Here is a 15,376-nt window from a genome sequence, read left to right as displayed (position 1 = left end):
TAAAAGATTTCCAAATCCTTAAAATAGAGATGTTTTTTTTACGTGGACAAATTGCACTTCTAATCTATCCATAATTTCCAGTTTACGCATTAGACAAGAAAATGATGTAATGCAAGATATCAGGTTATTCATTTTAGGAAAGGAAGTTGTTATCAGTGTTAACAGTGAATGATGTGTGTACTTCTGTGGAACTTCCACTAGTTTTATTTTTGCTGATTATCGCAGACACAGCTCTGGATGTTGTATGAAATTAGTTTTTTATTTTTATTTTTTTAAATGGAATTTGGCTGAAAGTCTGGACATCTGGTTATTTGTCTGCCTCCGATTGCTCGGTAACAGAGTTGATGATACTATTGGTTGCCCATGTTTTTCTGTCAAGTATTGTATTATGAATTCTGTTGATTAATGTTTCCAAAGTAAAGTTATCTAGTTGGCTGAGAAAGATAATGTTTTGTCTGAATTGCGAATGATCTGGTTATCTGGTTGATATCTGGTTATGATCTTCGAAGCATCCAATAGAATGGCTTTAACGGTAAATAAAGCAGTCTGGGCAAAGTGGGTTTTATGAATTTATAGCTGTCATTGACGTGAGATATAGCTTGATATTATTAACTTAAATACTTAATAATTCATTTGTTGTAACTTTTTTTGTAAAAAATCAAATAAAAAATCAAATAAGCTTAAGTTTAAGCAACAAATAAAAAGTATTTTCTTAAGAAAAAATATTTTTCATTAAATGTAAAATTGTATTTACAAAAGTAATGAACAGTGAACAGCTCTTGTAGTAATGAAATTATACATTTTTATTGGTTTACTGTATATTTACACAATATACTCCCGTTTGTTTTGCCCTGCCTTAACTATTTGATTTATTTTCATATTAAGTTTTAAAACTGCCTAAAATAAAGACAATTTACTGTATGTAAAATTAAAAAATATAGAACAAACTGTCTTGTTTGCTGTATATTTACACAATATACTCTAAAGTGTTTTGCCCTGGCTTATTTATTTATGTAACATTTTATTTTATTTTATTTTTAGAAAATTACTTCTGTAATTTTCTTTATAAAACTCCATACAAGAGTAAAGAAAATTTACTGTATTTTAATGAAAAAATATAGAATAAAAGTTAAGATGGCCACAGCTTATTAAAGTATTTAATATTAAAATAGAAACGACTATTGTTAGAAAATAGAACACTTATTTATTTATTTATTTATTTTTATTCATCTTTTTATTCATTTAATTATTTGTTTTCATTTATTGTTTTGGGACCCTAAGCTGAACTGGCCCGATTGGGCCATCAGAAGAAAAGAAAAAAAGAAGAAAACAAAACAAAATCTATTGTTGAACAAGCTTGTCTGGAGAGGAGTGCAGTGTCGAGCTCAAGTCTGACATGAGCAGTCACTGCCGACTGCTGGAGACAGATAAGGCCAGTTCCAGGTCAGCAAGAGTTTTTTTTTTTTCCTGTGTGATATCATGAGGAATCACAGATGCTGTGTTCAGAGAGCTTCAGTGAAATATGAAGGGCAGTTTTTTACATCTCATTCTTGAGTTTTCCTTCAGATGTGCTGTCGCTTTATAAGCTCTCACTCAGAAAGCGTTTGACTTGCTCAACACTGCATTGCAATATGGCACACAAGCTCATTAGCGAATGGCCGCTCTCTTTTATCTCCCAGAACAATGACGGCTGGATGTGCTTTCAATGACTTTAATTAGTTCCATGCTGAGTGTCTTTGAATTATCCAGTAATGAGAAACCCCAAGTGTTTTATCAAGTGCATGCAATAGCTGCGGTCATTAAAAGTTATAAGGGCATAAACAAGTTTGCATTTCTCCCTCAATTAGACAGCCCCCCTGCGTCTGCAGAGAGAGGGTGGGCTAAACAGACTCATTAATCTAGAGGTCAACCCTGATTAAAGGAAACGGAAGTTGGAAAGGGTGTCAGAGAGGAGAATTTTATTTTTTAAAAGCCCCACCTACTTAGTGCCATATGCGCACACACGTTCTGATGCGTAATTATCTTTTTACAGTAAAGGATGATTCCAGGTAGGTGTGGACGATATACTGTACCAGTAGACACAATTAACCGGTAGAAATGTTTCAACCAGTAGAGATTTTGGACTATCGCCTCTATTGCGGTTACGCTCGCATAACGTTGATGTGCTGCGCCATCACAAAACTTGCAAAAACACAAAAAGTGCAACTAGCAGCGAAAGAGAACGCGTTTCACTATATGCACATGCTGTCTGAGAGAATCGCGCACATGAACCCGCTTCTCAAAAAGCATATGAGTACTAAAATTTTATTTTTTTTGCCGCATAATTGGGCTTGAACGCAAGGGCGTAGGTTTAGGGGGGGCGCTAGGTACTAGTCCCAATCAATATTTTGAGATGACAAATTTGTCCCCACCAATATTTAGCAAGCTCCTTTGAACTGCTATTTTGATATTTGCGCTGCATTTGGATCGATTCCAACGGCCAGGACGACGACAGTACAAGATATGCCGTAATTTGATTGGCGGCGGGGTATCTGACAGGCAGGCTACACGCGCGGGCCGGGACTACTTTTTCTGCTTGCACTCACTGGCAACGAGCTGGTCGGGTGGTGTGTGCCTGTGTGTGTGCCTGTGTGTGTGTGTGTGTGTGTGTGTGTGTGTGTGTGTGTGTGTGTGTGTGTGTGTGTGTGCGCGTGACGACGCCGACGGTAAGTTACCAGGGCTGTCTCTCTGCCTACCATATACAAAGGCCAGAGTAAAACATTTTAAAATTCCATTTTTTTGCCCCTTTTTGTACTTTGTAGATCAGCTATGTCACCCAAGAAGAAGAAAGGGGACATACAAAGCTTTTTTCATAAAGCAGAGTGTAAGTAGGCAAAATAACTAGTCACACAAATAACTAGCAGTTAGTAGTAGTGACTGACCAGGCTTTCAAATGCAGATTCTACTGTGGAAAATAGTATTAACTGGTGATCCTGGTTACCCAGGATATTGTTACAGTTAAACCTAGCTTCTGCAATCTTTCAAGGTTAGGAGCATTAATTAGGGGTGTGCAGCACGGATAGACTCATAGAAGTCGCGCTATCATGATAGAATGCTAACTTACGTTAGTAAGTCACTGAATGTTAATTAGCCTACCTTAACTTAGAATCTTGCAGTCATAAACAGTGGATCATCTGAGACATTTTTCGTTTCTACATTCTGTTTATGTAATGTATTTGTGAGTGTAGCCTACTTGCTAGACACATGTGCTGGAAAAATATGTTGGCAATGTTAAAAAGGCAAAAGTTAACACTGTTGGTTATTCAAATATAATGAATCACTATTTGATTGATAATATCCAAATAACCATATCTGTGTAGGAGGGTTAAACTTGCTAGCCATACGATAGACTACAAAATTAATTTACCATTTTGTATGCAGGAAAAGACAGCATCAAACCACAACAGATTTTCATTTATTCATTTAGCAGACACTTTTTATCCAAAGCGACTTACAATTGAGAACAATAGAAGCAGTAAACCTAGGATAACAATATGCAAGTTTTATGACCCTTCCCAGTTTAATCTAATGCACTTTTTTTTTAAGAATAGGAAGGGGGGGAAGGGGGGGGGGGTGGGATGTCCCCACCAAACCTGAGACCAAACCTACGCCCATGCTTGAACGGTTAAATACAAACAAACACAGTCGTTTATGTCTTAAGTGAACGTATACAGTTGAGGAAAAAAATGCATGTGTAACAGTTTATTGGATCCGTGCAGTCAATCTTAAAGTGACGACAGCCTAATATACCAAACTGGAAGCTCCAGTAATAATGAAAACTACTAGCATGTATAAATCTTAATTAAACAATTAAATAATCATTTAAAAAGGAATTTATGATATTACGCTGCACCCACATTGGGCCAGTAGTTTGGAAAATGAATGGATGTATGATTCAGCTGCGGGCACCATCTTCTGGTGAGACACGGGAAGTCATTTAGCGCATTTAGTCACAATGCATTATTGGTATTCTCTACCATTGAGGGTACATCATTTGTACACTCATTGTTGCTGTGCATTATGGGATTAAATGAAGGCACTCAATAATGTTTCAGACACCACTACAAATGGCTTTCCCCTCAAATAGTGCCCTATTTAAGGGTATAGAGTGAGATTTCGGACACAACCCTAATGTCTCACTGCTCTTGACTGAATCACTTTTCTAATTTTGTGCAACACAGTGAAGACTATGCAGTGTTTTCAAACATTTGATTATATCATTTATGTAGTATTTCTAATTCCTAGAGCTTGTTTTTATTAGGTAGGTTTATTTTTCATTTGTGTCTTTGTTCTGTTTGTTTTCCTATGCTTGTAATAAGTTTGTTCTTATTTAGCACGGTTTACTTGTCTTCAGTAAGCGTGAGTGTTTTTTTAGGCTAGTATTATTTTTTTGTGATATTGAAATTGGTGACAAGAATTATGAAATTTCAATAGTATCAACAATTTTGATATTATAAAAATCAATTTAAAGCAAAAATATTGTGTGTATATATATATATATATCACAGCCCTTTTTTATAAAAAAAGCCCTTTATAAAGCCCTTTTTAAAAAAATGAATAAAAATCTTATTTTACATTTAATTTTATGATAACGATATATATCGTTATCATAAAATTAAATGTAAAATAAGATTTTGGTCATATCACCCACCCCTAATTCCCTAATTCCAGGAATAATAAACATCACAAGTTATGTGAACAGCTCTTGTAGCGGTGGAATTATCTTTTTTTAATAGTTTGCTTTATATTTACACAATATATTCCAATTTGTCCAATTAATTTATTTCTATTTTACTTTTTTATTCATTTTATTTATTATTGTTTTTTTGGAGAAACATCCGAAGCAAAGTTGATATGAAAAAAAACCCCATAAGAATTCAATTAAGTGTCCTGAGCTACGAAAGAAAAGCCTCTGAGCAATAAAACGTTCCTCTAATGTATTCTTTATCTGCTACATTAGGAGTTTCTGTTTTCCATTAGACAGATGCATTTTTCTTTAACTCATCTTTTAGACGTCTCCTCTACTTTGAATACTAAATTCAGAAGTCTTTTTGTTTAGAAGCGGCTAATACCTTACAAGTGGAATCTAAAACATCAAATGGAGACACATTCGCTAAATATGATACTAGGGAGGTTGAGAGTTGCTCGTTGCTGTTCGAGATCCAAAGATACTGAAGATTTGTGGCCTCTAGAGTTGTGCGGCTTTAATCCCTAGAGACTATAAATTTTGAAGGTCAGTGTCCACAGAGAACCACTATTCTTTCAGATACGTCAAGATCGTAGGACGTATTGCTTGACAAAGGTGCAGTTCATTGAGACCCTCTTTCCACACCTTTCTCCAGATGGCCGGCGCACAGCTACTTCATCCCGAACACCTCTCTCTCTCTCTCACTCACTCGCTCGCTCGCTGCAGCGGCTCTTTGACCAGAAAGAGCTCTGCATCTTGTTGTCGCTGTCTTTTACATCTTAATATAATTCATGGGCTAAATCTGTTAGCTATTTTGAGTGTAAATTTGAAGATTACTTGGCCTTTAATGCCTTTAATTCATATATGAACTTTGTTCACTGGAGTGGGAAAATGTGGATTGTGTTATTTCATATTGTACTGGAATCATCAAGATTGATAGCATTGCCATTTTGGTGTTTGATTGTTTTTATTTGATGTTATTCAAGTCTAAGGCTTTTTTTTATTTTCAAGGGAAAATATTTTGTTATTATTTTGACATTTAAATAATTGTTAGTTAGAAATGTAGGAATCAGTTGTTGAATCACAATATTGAGTGTGTGTATATACAGTACTGTGCAAAAGTCTTAGGCACGTAGTATTTTCACAAAAAAATGGGTTTAAGCTAATTATTTAGAACTGTGGCAACTGCTGAGCCCCTAAAGGGACATGGTGGTGGAAAAAATATGAGATGGCAGGGAAAAAAAAAGGTTAATGCTTTAAAAAACTTTGTGTTTGGTCGAGAAATCTTTGCGTTCCCCCAAGAAACTGAGTTTATCAGAGGAACGCAAACGTTTTTGCGATGGAATACAAAGTTTCTCAGGGGAACACAAAACATTTGTGAGAGAACGCAAAAGCATTCTTTTTTTCTTTTTTTTTCTTTTCTATTTTTCCTCCAATCTAATATTTTTTTCCACCACCATGTCCCTTTAGGGGCTCCGAAGGCAAGGTCACCAAGACGCTTGAAGAAACCTACCTCCAAAGCTAGCTGAAAATCTATGTGCAAGTGTACCTGGACATATAAGTTTGCATATAAATGTGTCTTTGCAGTGTGTGGACACAACCACTAAACATTGAAAAAAAAAACATTCTCTTGGATTTTGGATTTTCTGAGCAATATGATGTCATTTTGCTCATGTTCCGCCCACGACCACTGACGGACTGTCCCGTATTAGAATATTTCCACCCTCAGCCATTTGTAACCAAGGCAGGTTCCCAAGGCAGTCTTGTGTCGACACCCCCCGTGGAAGGGAGGGGTGGGGTGAGCAGTTGCTCATTATCATTTAAAGAGACATGCACTGAAACGGGTCGCTGTGAACAGAGCTGTTTTTGAGGAGGTAAAAACTGTGTTGTTTTACACAACCATTGAGGAATTATAACCAAAGTATGTTACAGACTTTACATGAAGACCCTAAAGAACCATACCAACTTGTGGAAAATGGGCATCCGATGACCTCTTTTTAAAATTAGGTAAATATACTAGTTAGTTATACATAACTTATTACACTGTGTCATTATTTATTTAACAAAAATACAGCCTAATTAGAGAAGCCATGTGTTTCACAAACTAAATCCAACCTGTACCAACTTGTACCTGGACCAGTCAAGCCCAGCTAAACAAACGCCTTTGATTTACTGATCATCAGCATGAGTGAGCAACTCTGTAGGCCTGTTTACACCTGGTCACTTCATGCATTTTCTGTGATCGGATAGCTATCTGACCGTGAAAAGATCAGGTGTAAATGCCCTCCGAAATGCATTCAAGACAGAATTAAATCCGATCGCTCAAACCACATTAGGAGGGGGTCTGGGCCACATTCCAGACGAAACTGGACATGTGTAAATGAATTTGGTTTCTGAAACCACATATGTAAATTTTACTCCTCCCGACAATGCTAAAAATAAACATGTGTTTTATAGGCTACAATATATGTTATAGACAGATATGCGGCAGGTGAGAGGAGTATCTCTTAATAAAGCCAACGTGCAAACTACCGCAAATAAAACTGAAAGTAAGTCGCAGACGCTTAAAGGGACAATGTGTAGTTTTTTAGGCATTTTAATATCTAAAATCAATATTTTTATTCATAAATATGTCCTCGATGGTGTACAAATACCTCTGCCAATTATCTGACTTATCCTCGTAAACGAAGAATTTATTATCTTTATATACATGTGACGGGTAAGTCCACGGAGGCTTTCATGTCGTTCCGCCATCTTGAAAAACTATAATAGCAGAGAGGGTCAAAAAGTACTAGACCAACGCGTTTCCACAACGCGTTTTCGTTCAGAGCCAGTAACTGAAAGCAGCAGAAAAGGAGGAGCAGAGCAGTGAGAGGCGCTTGTCACGGCCCTGGCAAGTTTAAAAGGCTGCATTGCACTGTTATTTTTAATGGCATACATATGCCGAGCCACAGGAGAAGAAATCCTCGTCGGCAAAAAAGTCCAAAATTTAACGTAAAAGGAAACATGACTGGAGATGTCAATGTCGGGATAGCTTTTTCCAGGTGGAAAGAGCTAATGCAGGAGAAAGATTTCAAAAGAGAAGCTGAAGTCCTGCTTTCTCCTCGACAGGTAGGCTAAGTCAATATTACAGTCTTAATGACATGCTTTTTTTCATAAAAGTTAAACAGGCTCTTTGATGAATAGCAGCTATTGAATAAAGTTGAGAAGGCACTAAAAAAAAGTTTTGTAAGTTTACTTTTTGTAACCTAGACATTCGATACGAATATATTTTAATAGAGCATATGATTGTTCTTGCATTGCTTGTCATAGCTTTTTGGTACATAACAGCTACCGTAGTTGCAACACCTATTTGAGAAAGCGACGCGCTGGAGAGCACAATTCGTTTGAATGCAAAATACAATTTCCCTGCTAGATGGGAGAAATTCCTACACAATGTCCCTTTAATACACAATCATCTTCATTAAAAGTAAAGAAACTAAATGATCTTACCAGTGCTGATGATGCTCTCTCTCCTATTGCGGTCTTTAATTTTTAAATCAATAAAATGCATCTCATATCTGTTGCTCTCTGTGACGTCAACTCCATTAAATCTGCATAAAGCGGGAATTGGAGATAAGATTTATATCCGTTTTGCGAAAACACATTTATGTGACCAAGTGTACATGGAATCGTTTTGATAAATCAGATAGCTATCCGATCAGTAAACAGGCCCTCTAAAAGCAGAAGTTTTGGCAGTTTGCTTGTCTGGAGCATGCAGGTGTGTTAACAATGCAAGGGAGGAAAGACCTCTGCAATGATCTTAGAGAAGCAATTGTTACTGCCTATCAATCTGAGAAGGGTTATACGGCCATTTCCAAACCATTTGAAGTCCATCATTCTACAGTGAGGAAGATTATTCACAAGTGTAAAATATTCAAGACAGTTGCCAGTCTTCCCAGAAGTGGATGTCCCAGCAAATTCAGACTGTGTAATGCTTAGATAAACTGCAAAAAACCTAAGAGCTACATTTCAGACTCTACAGGCCTCAGTTAACATGACAGTACAATTAGAAAAAGACTGAACAAGTATGTCTTGTTTGGAAGGGTTGACAGGAGAAAGCTTCTTCTCTCTAAAAAGAACATGGCAGCACAGCTTAAGTTTGCAAAGTTGAATCTGAACAAACCTCAAGACTTCTGGAACAATGTCCTCTGGATAGACGAGAGCAAAGTGGAGATGTTTGGCCATAATGCACTGCGCTAAGTTAGGTGAAAACCAAACACAGCATATTAGCACAAACACCTCATACCAGCTGTCAAGCGCGCTGATGGAGGGGTGATGATTTGGGCTTGTTTTGCAGCCACAGGATCTGAGCACCTTACAGTCATTGAGTCGACCATAAACTCTTCTGTATAACAAAGTATTCTAGAGTCAAATATGAGGCCACCTGTCCGACAGTTAAAGCTTGGTCGAAACTGTGTCATGCAACAGGACAATGATTCCAAGCACACCAGCAAATTTACAACAGAGTGGCTGAAAAAGGAAAATAATCATGGTGTTCCACTGGCCCAGTCAAAGCCCAGACCTAAACTCCACTGAAATGCTGTGGCAGGACTTCAGGAGAGCTGTGCATAAACAAATGCCCACAAACCTCAATGCACTGAAGCAACATTGCAAAGAAAAGTGGACCAAAATTCCTCCCCAGCGATGTGAGATACTTATAAAGTCATATAGAAAACGATACTTTAAGTTATGTCTGCTAAAGTTGGTTCTACAAGCAATTGAATCATAGGATGTACTTAGTTTGTCACACATGGCATTTCCATTTTAGCTTTATTTTTGTTAAATAAATAATGACACCGTGTAATATGTCATGTTTTGTTGTTCACCTGTTGTCTGATATGTAAAACCATAGAATTCAAAAGGGTGTACTTTCTTTTTCACATGACTGTTGTTGTAAACCTTTTTCTTCTTCTTAAGTGTAGGAGACTTAGAAGCGAAAGACCAGGAGACTTGGTAGTATCTTCAGCAGGATTCTTTATTGAGAACACGAGCTGTCGGTAGCTGCAGTCATCAAGTCTAACTCAATAGCTAAAACACAGTGTTTTATCCTTCCAAAGGGGGAGGGATTTACATAAAAGTGTACAAAGCATGTAAATGTGAAGTAAAGGAATCAACACTTTACCGGAAATTCCACAGCCCTGATCTCATTAGCATAACAGTGTAACTCAGATGTTTGAGATGCTAATCCAATCAGGCAGACTATTCAACGACTGGGACAGTGGCTCCGAGAGCCATTAGAACAAAGGGTGAGAGTTTCAGTAATCTGACTCATTTAACTTACAATAGAGAGAACAGGACTGGCAATGAATCTCTTGCTGATACTTCTGATATCTAAATTCAGTCTACTAAACTTTCTCAGTTTCTTTCTATACTGTTGTATTGGAACCTAAATTAAAACATTTAATAAATTTGTAACACTACACTGTATATATGCATGTATAAACAAAGAAATTATTAGTTTTTTTAAACTGTAGAAAATTTTCACAATATCATTGTTTTACTATTTTTATCAAATTAATGCAGCCTTTTTGAGCATATGAGACTTCTTTCAAAAAATATTAAAAGTCCCAACCTTTTAAACAACAGGATATTAATATATATATATATATATTTTTTTTTTTTTTTTTTTTTTTTTTTTTTTTTTTTGCAGTTACTACATTGACAGGCGGGTGACCAAAGTGGAAGACTTTATGAAGACGAGACTTCTGGACACCCTGTCTGAGCAGATTGCCAAGGTGTTAAAGGTAAAATTTACAGTAGTTTGTTTTAAAGACAGCCAGCCTAGATATCTTTTGTTTTTGAATGTGTAGGTCAGAGATGTACTAAAATACTGTATGTGTTGAGGTTGTTGTTGTTGTAAGTCCCTCCAGTGCTCATTAACTGTGTTTATCTCAAGGGCCCCGGGTTTATCCTCAGCTGCACCACCCAAACAAGCTGTCGTCGGTCTGATAGGTGGCCTAGTGTTAAGGGAGCGTGGGTCAGGGCACAGTAAGGAAGGAAAGCTTTTGATTGAGTTTACAATTTACAAGTTCCCCCTCAGACTCATGATGTCTCAGCTGCTCTGGGAACGGTCCCCTTTTGCTCTAATAAGCAGTACCAGGTTTCACAACATTTAAGACTTCCCTCAGGAGGCCCAATCTATAAATACATAGCTCTCCTGTTTTATGCATCGCAAACTGACACATCTGGTGCAGTGCTGAAAGTGAATGAGGGGAAAACTGACCCTCCTCACAGATATCAAACAAAAGACGCCAAAGTTTTGTTCACTCCCAAACCCAGTGGGACCGTGATTAGTGCCCATTACATGCGTGATGTCAGATGAACAAGTGCTTATTCCACTTTTAAACTTCAGGTCCAGCGGTCTGTTAACATAAAATAAGTAATAAAAGATGGAATTCACATCTTTCTTTAGTGGATCTGCAGGTGTTTGGCGGCATATGTACCCTCCTACTTTTTTTGACAGTTAACGGATTTATTTTGAAATATGATTTATGCTTTAGAGTCGATTCTCTGGCTGTCACTCGCTACAGCAGGTCCTGAGGTTCACAGTGTGTTTGAATCGCAAGTGGGGAGTTTGAGGAGAGCTTTTCTTTGGCTTATTATGGAATATGCCTAATACCCAACATGTGTTCTATTATAACCAGACTCTGACCCTGCAGCTGGACGGCAGTCGGTTGTGTATTATGCTGCAGAGTTGGGATCTGATCTCAAATCATGGCCAAGGACTGTTTATGGACAGTCTCATTCAAATTGAGCACAAAAACTGCAGTCAAGATGTTGGTCAGCTGCAAGGGGGAAAAACGACTTTCACAACATTTATTATTACATTTCAGTAGTGCATATAATTGTGTAAATTAAATAATTAATTTTTTAGCAATTAATACCATAGATTTTATATATATATATATATTTGTATTTTTGATAAATGTCTCTTTATGCACTGTCACTCTCTTATTACTGTAAAAACAGTAATATTGTGAAATATTAGTACTATTTTTATATATTTTATAACAAATTTTCAGCAGCCATTACTCGAGTCTTCAGAAATCATTTTAATATGCTGATTTGGTGCACAATAAACATATCTTATTAATATTGTTGTTGAAAATGTCACGGGTGGTTACAATAGGTAAACAGACGAAGAAGAAGGAGGTTCCAACAAGTTTAATATAAAATATCCACAAGGTTCACAGAAGGTCGCAACTCATAGTAAATGTGAACGTGACCGGACCGAGAATGAACATGAACGGTTGCAACTTTGGGTACGTTTACACAACAACGATATGCTTAAAAATTAAAAAGTTTTTCCTTTGAGTTTTCCGCGTACAAACTACACCATTGTCAAAACCATTCACAAGGATCCACAAAAACGACAAAAAACCCTATATTCGAATGCCAGGCCATTAGATGGCAATGAAACACTATAGACTGAACACGTAATACGCATGTGCAAGACGTCATCGTCTTGAGAGATTCGCGTTTTTGTCGTTTACATGGAGACCTGTTTCAAAAACTTTGAAATCTGTTTTCAAAAGTTTGCGTTTTCAGGCACCCAAAACGCCGTTGTTGTGTAAACAAACAGCCAAAACGCATAGCAAGTTTTACGTTTTTAGTTGAAAACAGTGTCATGTAAACAGCCCCTTAAATAGGAACTCAAACACGATGAATAATAGAACACAGCTGAACCAAACAAACTCATAATGTCGGTACCATGGTAACAAAGGAGTGGCGGGAAAGTCAAACAAAGGAACACATGAGAATGAATAAAAACAAACTAAAAGTCCATGATTACTCAGGGTAAGTTTACACGCAAACGATATGCTTAGAACGGAGAAGTTTTTCCCTTGAGATTTCCACATACAGACGACACTATTGTCAAAACGATCCCCATTCACACAGATACGTGAAAATGACTAAAAAACCCTGTATTCTGCTGCCAGGCCATTATATGACGATGAATCACTATAAATTGAACACATAATATGCATGTGAATGACGTCATCGTCTTCAGGAATTCAAGTTTTTTTTTTTACATGGAGACCGTTTTCAAACTCGCACTTTGAAACCTGTCAAAAGTTAGCGTTTTCAGGAACCCAAAATGCTGTTGTCGTGTAAATGAACAACCAAAACACATACAAACTTTAACGATTTTAGTTGAAAACAATGTCGATGTCGTGTAAACAGACCCTAAGACAAACTGAACATAACTGTCAGTTGCTGCTTAATTTTTTGTGGAAGCAATTCCTTCAGGATTCTTTGATGAATTGACAGTTTGATGAATTCTGCATTTATTTGAAATAGATATCTATTGTAGCATTATAAATGTCTTTACTGTCAAATTGATCAATTTATTGGATCCTTGCTGAATAAAAGTATTAATTAACTAAAAAGAAAACTTACTGACCACAAAATTTCAAACAGTAATGTATTTTGTATTTGGATATTTCGGATGTATTTTGGATTTTGCATTGCACATTTATGTTCTGTGGATGTTTTAATATCTCAGAATACATGTCTAACATTCATATACACACACATATATATATATACATACATATATATATATATATACTTAACTATTGATATTTTGTCTCATCTGATAAAGATTTGTCTATTTCTTTCAGATTGTTCAAACTCATGCTCCTGAGAAGCGTGTTTGGCTGGGTGGAGTTGGTCCAGCTTGGGCAGGGGGCACCAATAATTTGTCCGACACATTTGCTGCTGGTTTTCTGTAAGTACTGTAAAGCACATTGGTTATAGGGCTCTAAAGCCTAAAGTATACTTTGACTGTCTGCGTTCCATGCCGGTCCACACACTGTCCATGTGACACAATTTTCTTCATCAGGAGGGTCCGTGGACGTCCGCGCACAGCCCACTTTTTGTGTCCGTGTGGACAATGCGCTTACAACGGCGCATGTGCGTGAGTGAGTGTGTGAAAAATAAATAGTGCACATGCTCCAAATGCGCCTTTCTGCCCTCACAACCAAAAGAGTATACTTTGAAAGACAGAGCTGAACACGAATAATTAAGTATACCAGGGCCTTAACTTACAGCTATTTTGATTATCATTTAATCAGTTCATTTATTTCTCTGTTTAACCATTGTGATTTCCTTCAATTAATTTCCCAAAAATGTTTCCATATAATAATGTTGTTACTGGCATTACATATAGAATTTAAATTCATTATGATAGAGTTAACCTAAATTTAAGTCCAGAAACAAAGATCCACGATCTGTAACTGTCTGTAAAGTATTAATTGCATAATTGCTGTTAAAATACGCTGTATTTTAAAAATGCTCGTAAATAAGAATATAACAGTGACTTTAAGTTGCGACCAGGTGAAAAACCCCTTTCAACCGCATTTCTATCAAAACACTTATCCAAACCATATGAAACTCAGTCCAAACTGCACAAACTCTATATTATCATGGCCATTTTAAATAGTTTAACATAAAGTTCCCTTGAACAATTTGAATTGTTCACTTGTTTTTCGTTGCAGCTAACGCCATGTGTTTTGTGTCGTGTGACATGTGTTTGTTTGTTTTGTTTGTTTAGTTTGTTTGTTTGTATAGAAATTGGTTTTTAAATTAACTGAAAAGTGACAACTGTTTATGGTTGTTTGTGAAAAATGCACAAATCCAACAAACTGAAAATTCCTATTGGATTCCTAATGTTTAACAAAAAGAGTTGAAATTCAGAGTTTAAGATCCATTGCAAAGTAGTATTTTACTGAAGATTATCATATAAAGTGACAACAGAATACTAAAGTGCTCAAACAAAAAAGTGACTGTGCACAAAAAGAAAATTAGCAAGCGTTTCAGTTCATCTTTGAGTATCTTCAGTGCTAAATCATTATTTCATATTCGGGTCCTTAGCAACCCGGATCTGTATCTAACACGGATGGACTACAATATTATAAAACGTACTCGGTTACATACATAACCGCGGTTCTCTCTAGAAGAGGGAACGAGTATTGCGTTAGTTGCTTGCGCTACGGGTAAAGTCATCTTTTCTCAAGATATTGAAGCCAAAAATTATCCTTAATTTTGCATTTATTGTCAACGCAGTGCAGCAGCTAGCAGACCTAGAGCAGGCCATCTTGCGTGCTCATTGGCTGCCGTGTGGCAACTGCTGCAGCCTACCACTGAGCCTCGCGCGTTACGTCATGCCCTCTACGCATCATCACAGTAGTGAGCTCTTGGTCCAGCTGACCATGAGGCCCAAGCTTTCTAGATGACTGAGAAGCACTGTTCTGTGAGATAACAGTTCTGTCTCTGACTGTGCTAAAATCAGCCAATCACGTACCGAGTACGTTCTCCTACGAGAGGTTCTCTCGAATTGCGTAAGTTTCTTACGCTACGGGAACCCATTGTCAACCCATTGCCGTGTGCGCCCAGCCTCCACTTCATAAGTCCCAGGGATTCCGGGGGAACATAGATAAGTGGGAAACAGGTGGCCAGCAATGCAGGCCAGCACATGTTATAAGCACATACAGGGTATACAGAGTGGTGTTGCTGGTCCATATAAATATTCACCATACAGTGCAGCTCAACCAGGAGAGCTAACGTCACGTGAGAGTAGTCTGCGCATGATAAATCTGGGCAGGG

At 37.2% G+C, this 15,376-nt stretch overlaps 1 protein-coding gene across 1 annotated transcript in view; it reads left to right on the top strand.

The window, feature by feature from the left end:
* Positions 1-15,376, top strand: part of hpse2 (heparanase 2) — a 94,255-nt gene that overhangs the window by 51,927 nt on the left and 26,952 nt on the right. The window contains exons 7-8 of the mRNA XM_077236401.1: positions 10,419-10,512; positions 13,393-13,499. Coding sequence (XP_077092516.1) covers positions 10,419-10,512; positions 13,393-13,499 — 201 coding nt within the window. The remainder of the gene's footprint in view (positions 1-10,418; positions 10,513-13,392; positions 13,500-15,376) is intronic.

The sequence above is a fragment of the Siphateles boraxobius genome, unplaced genomic scaffold, assembly GCF_051911475.1.
Source record: "Siphateles boraxobius isolate OS27281-9 unplaced genomic scaffold, OSU_SipBor_1 20, whole genome shotgun sequence".
Taxonomy (NCBI): Eukaryota; Metazoa; Chordata; class Actinopteri; order Cypriniformes; family Leuciscidae; genus Siphateles; species Siphateles boraxobius.
This window is presented reverse-complemented; position numbering and strand designations above follow the sequence as displayed.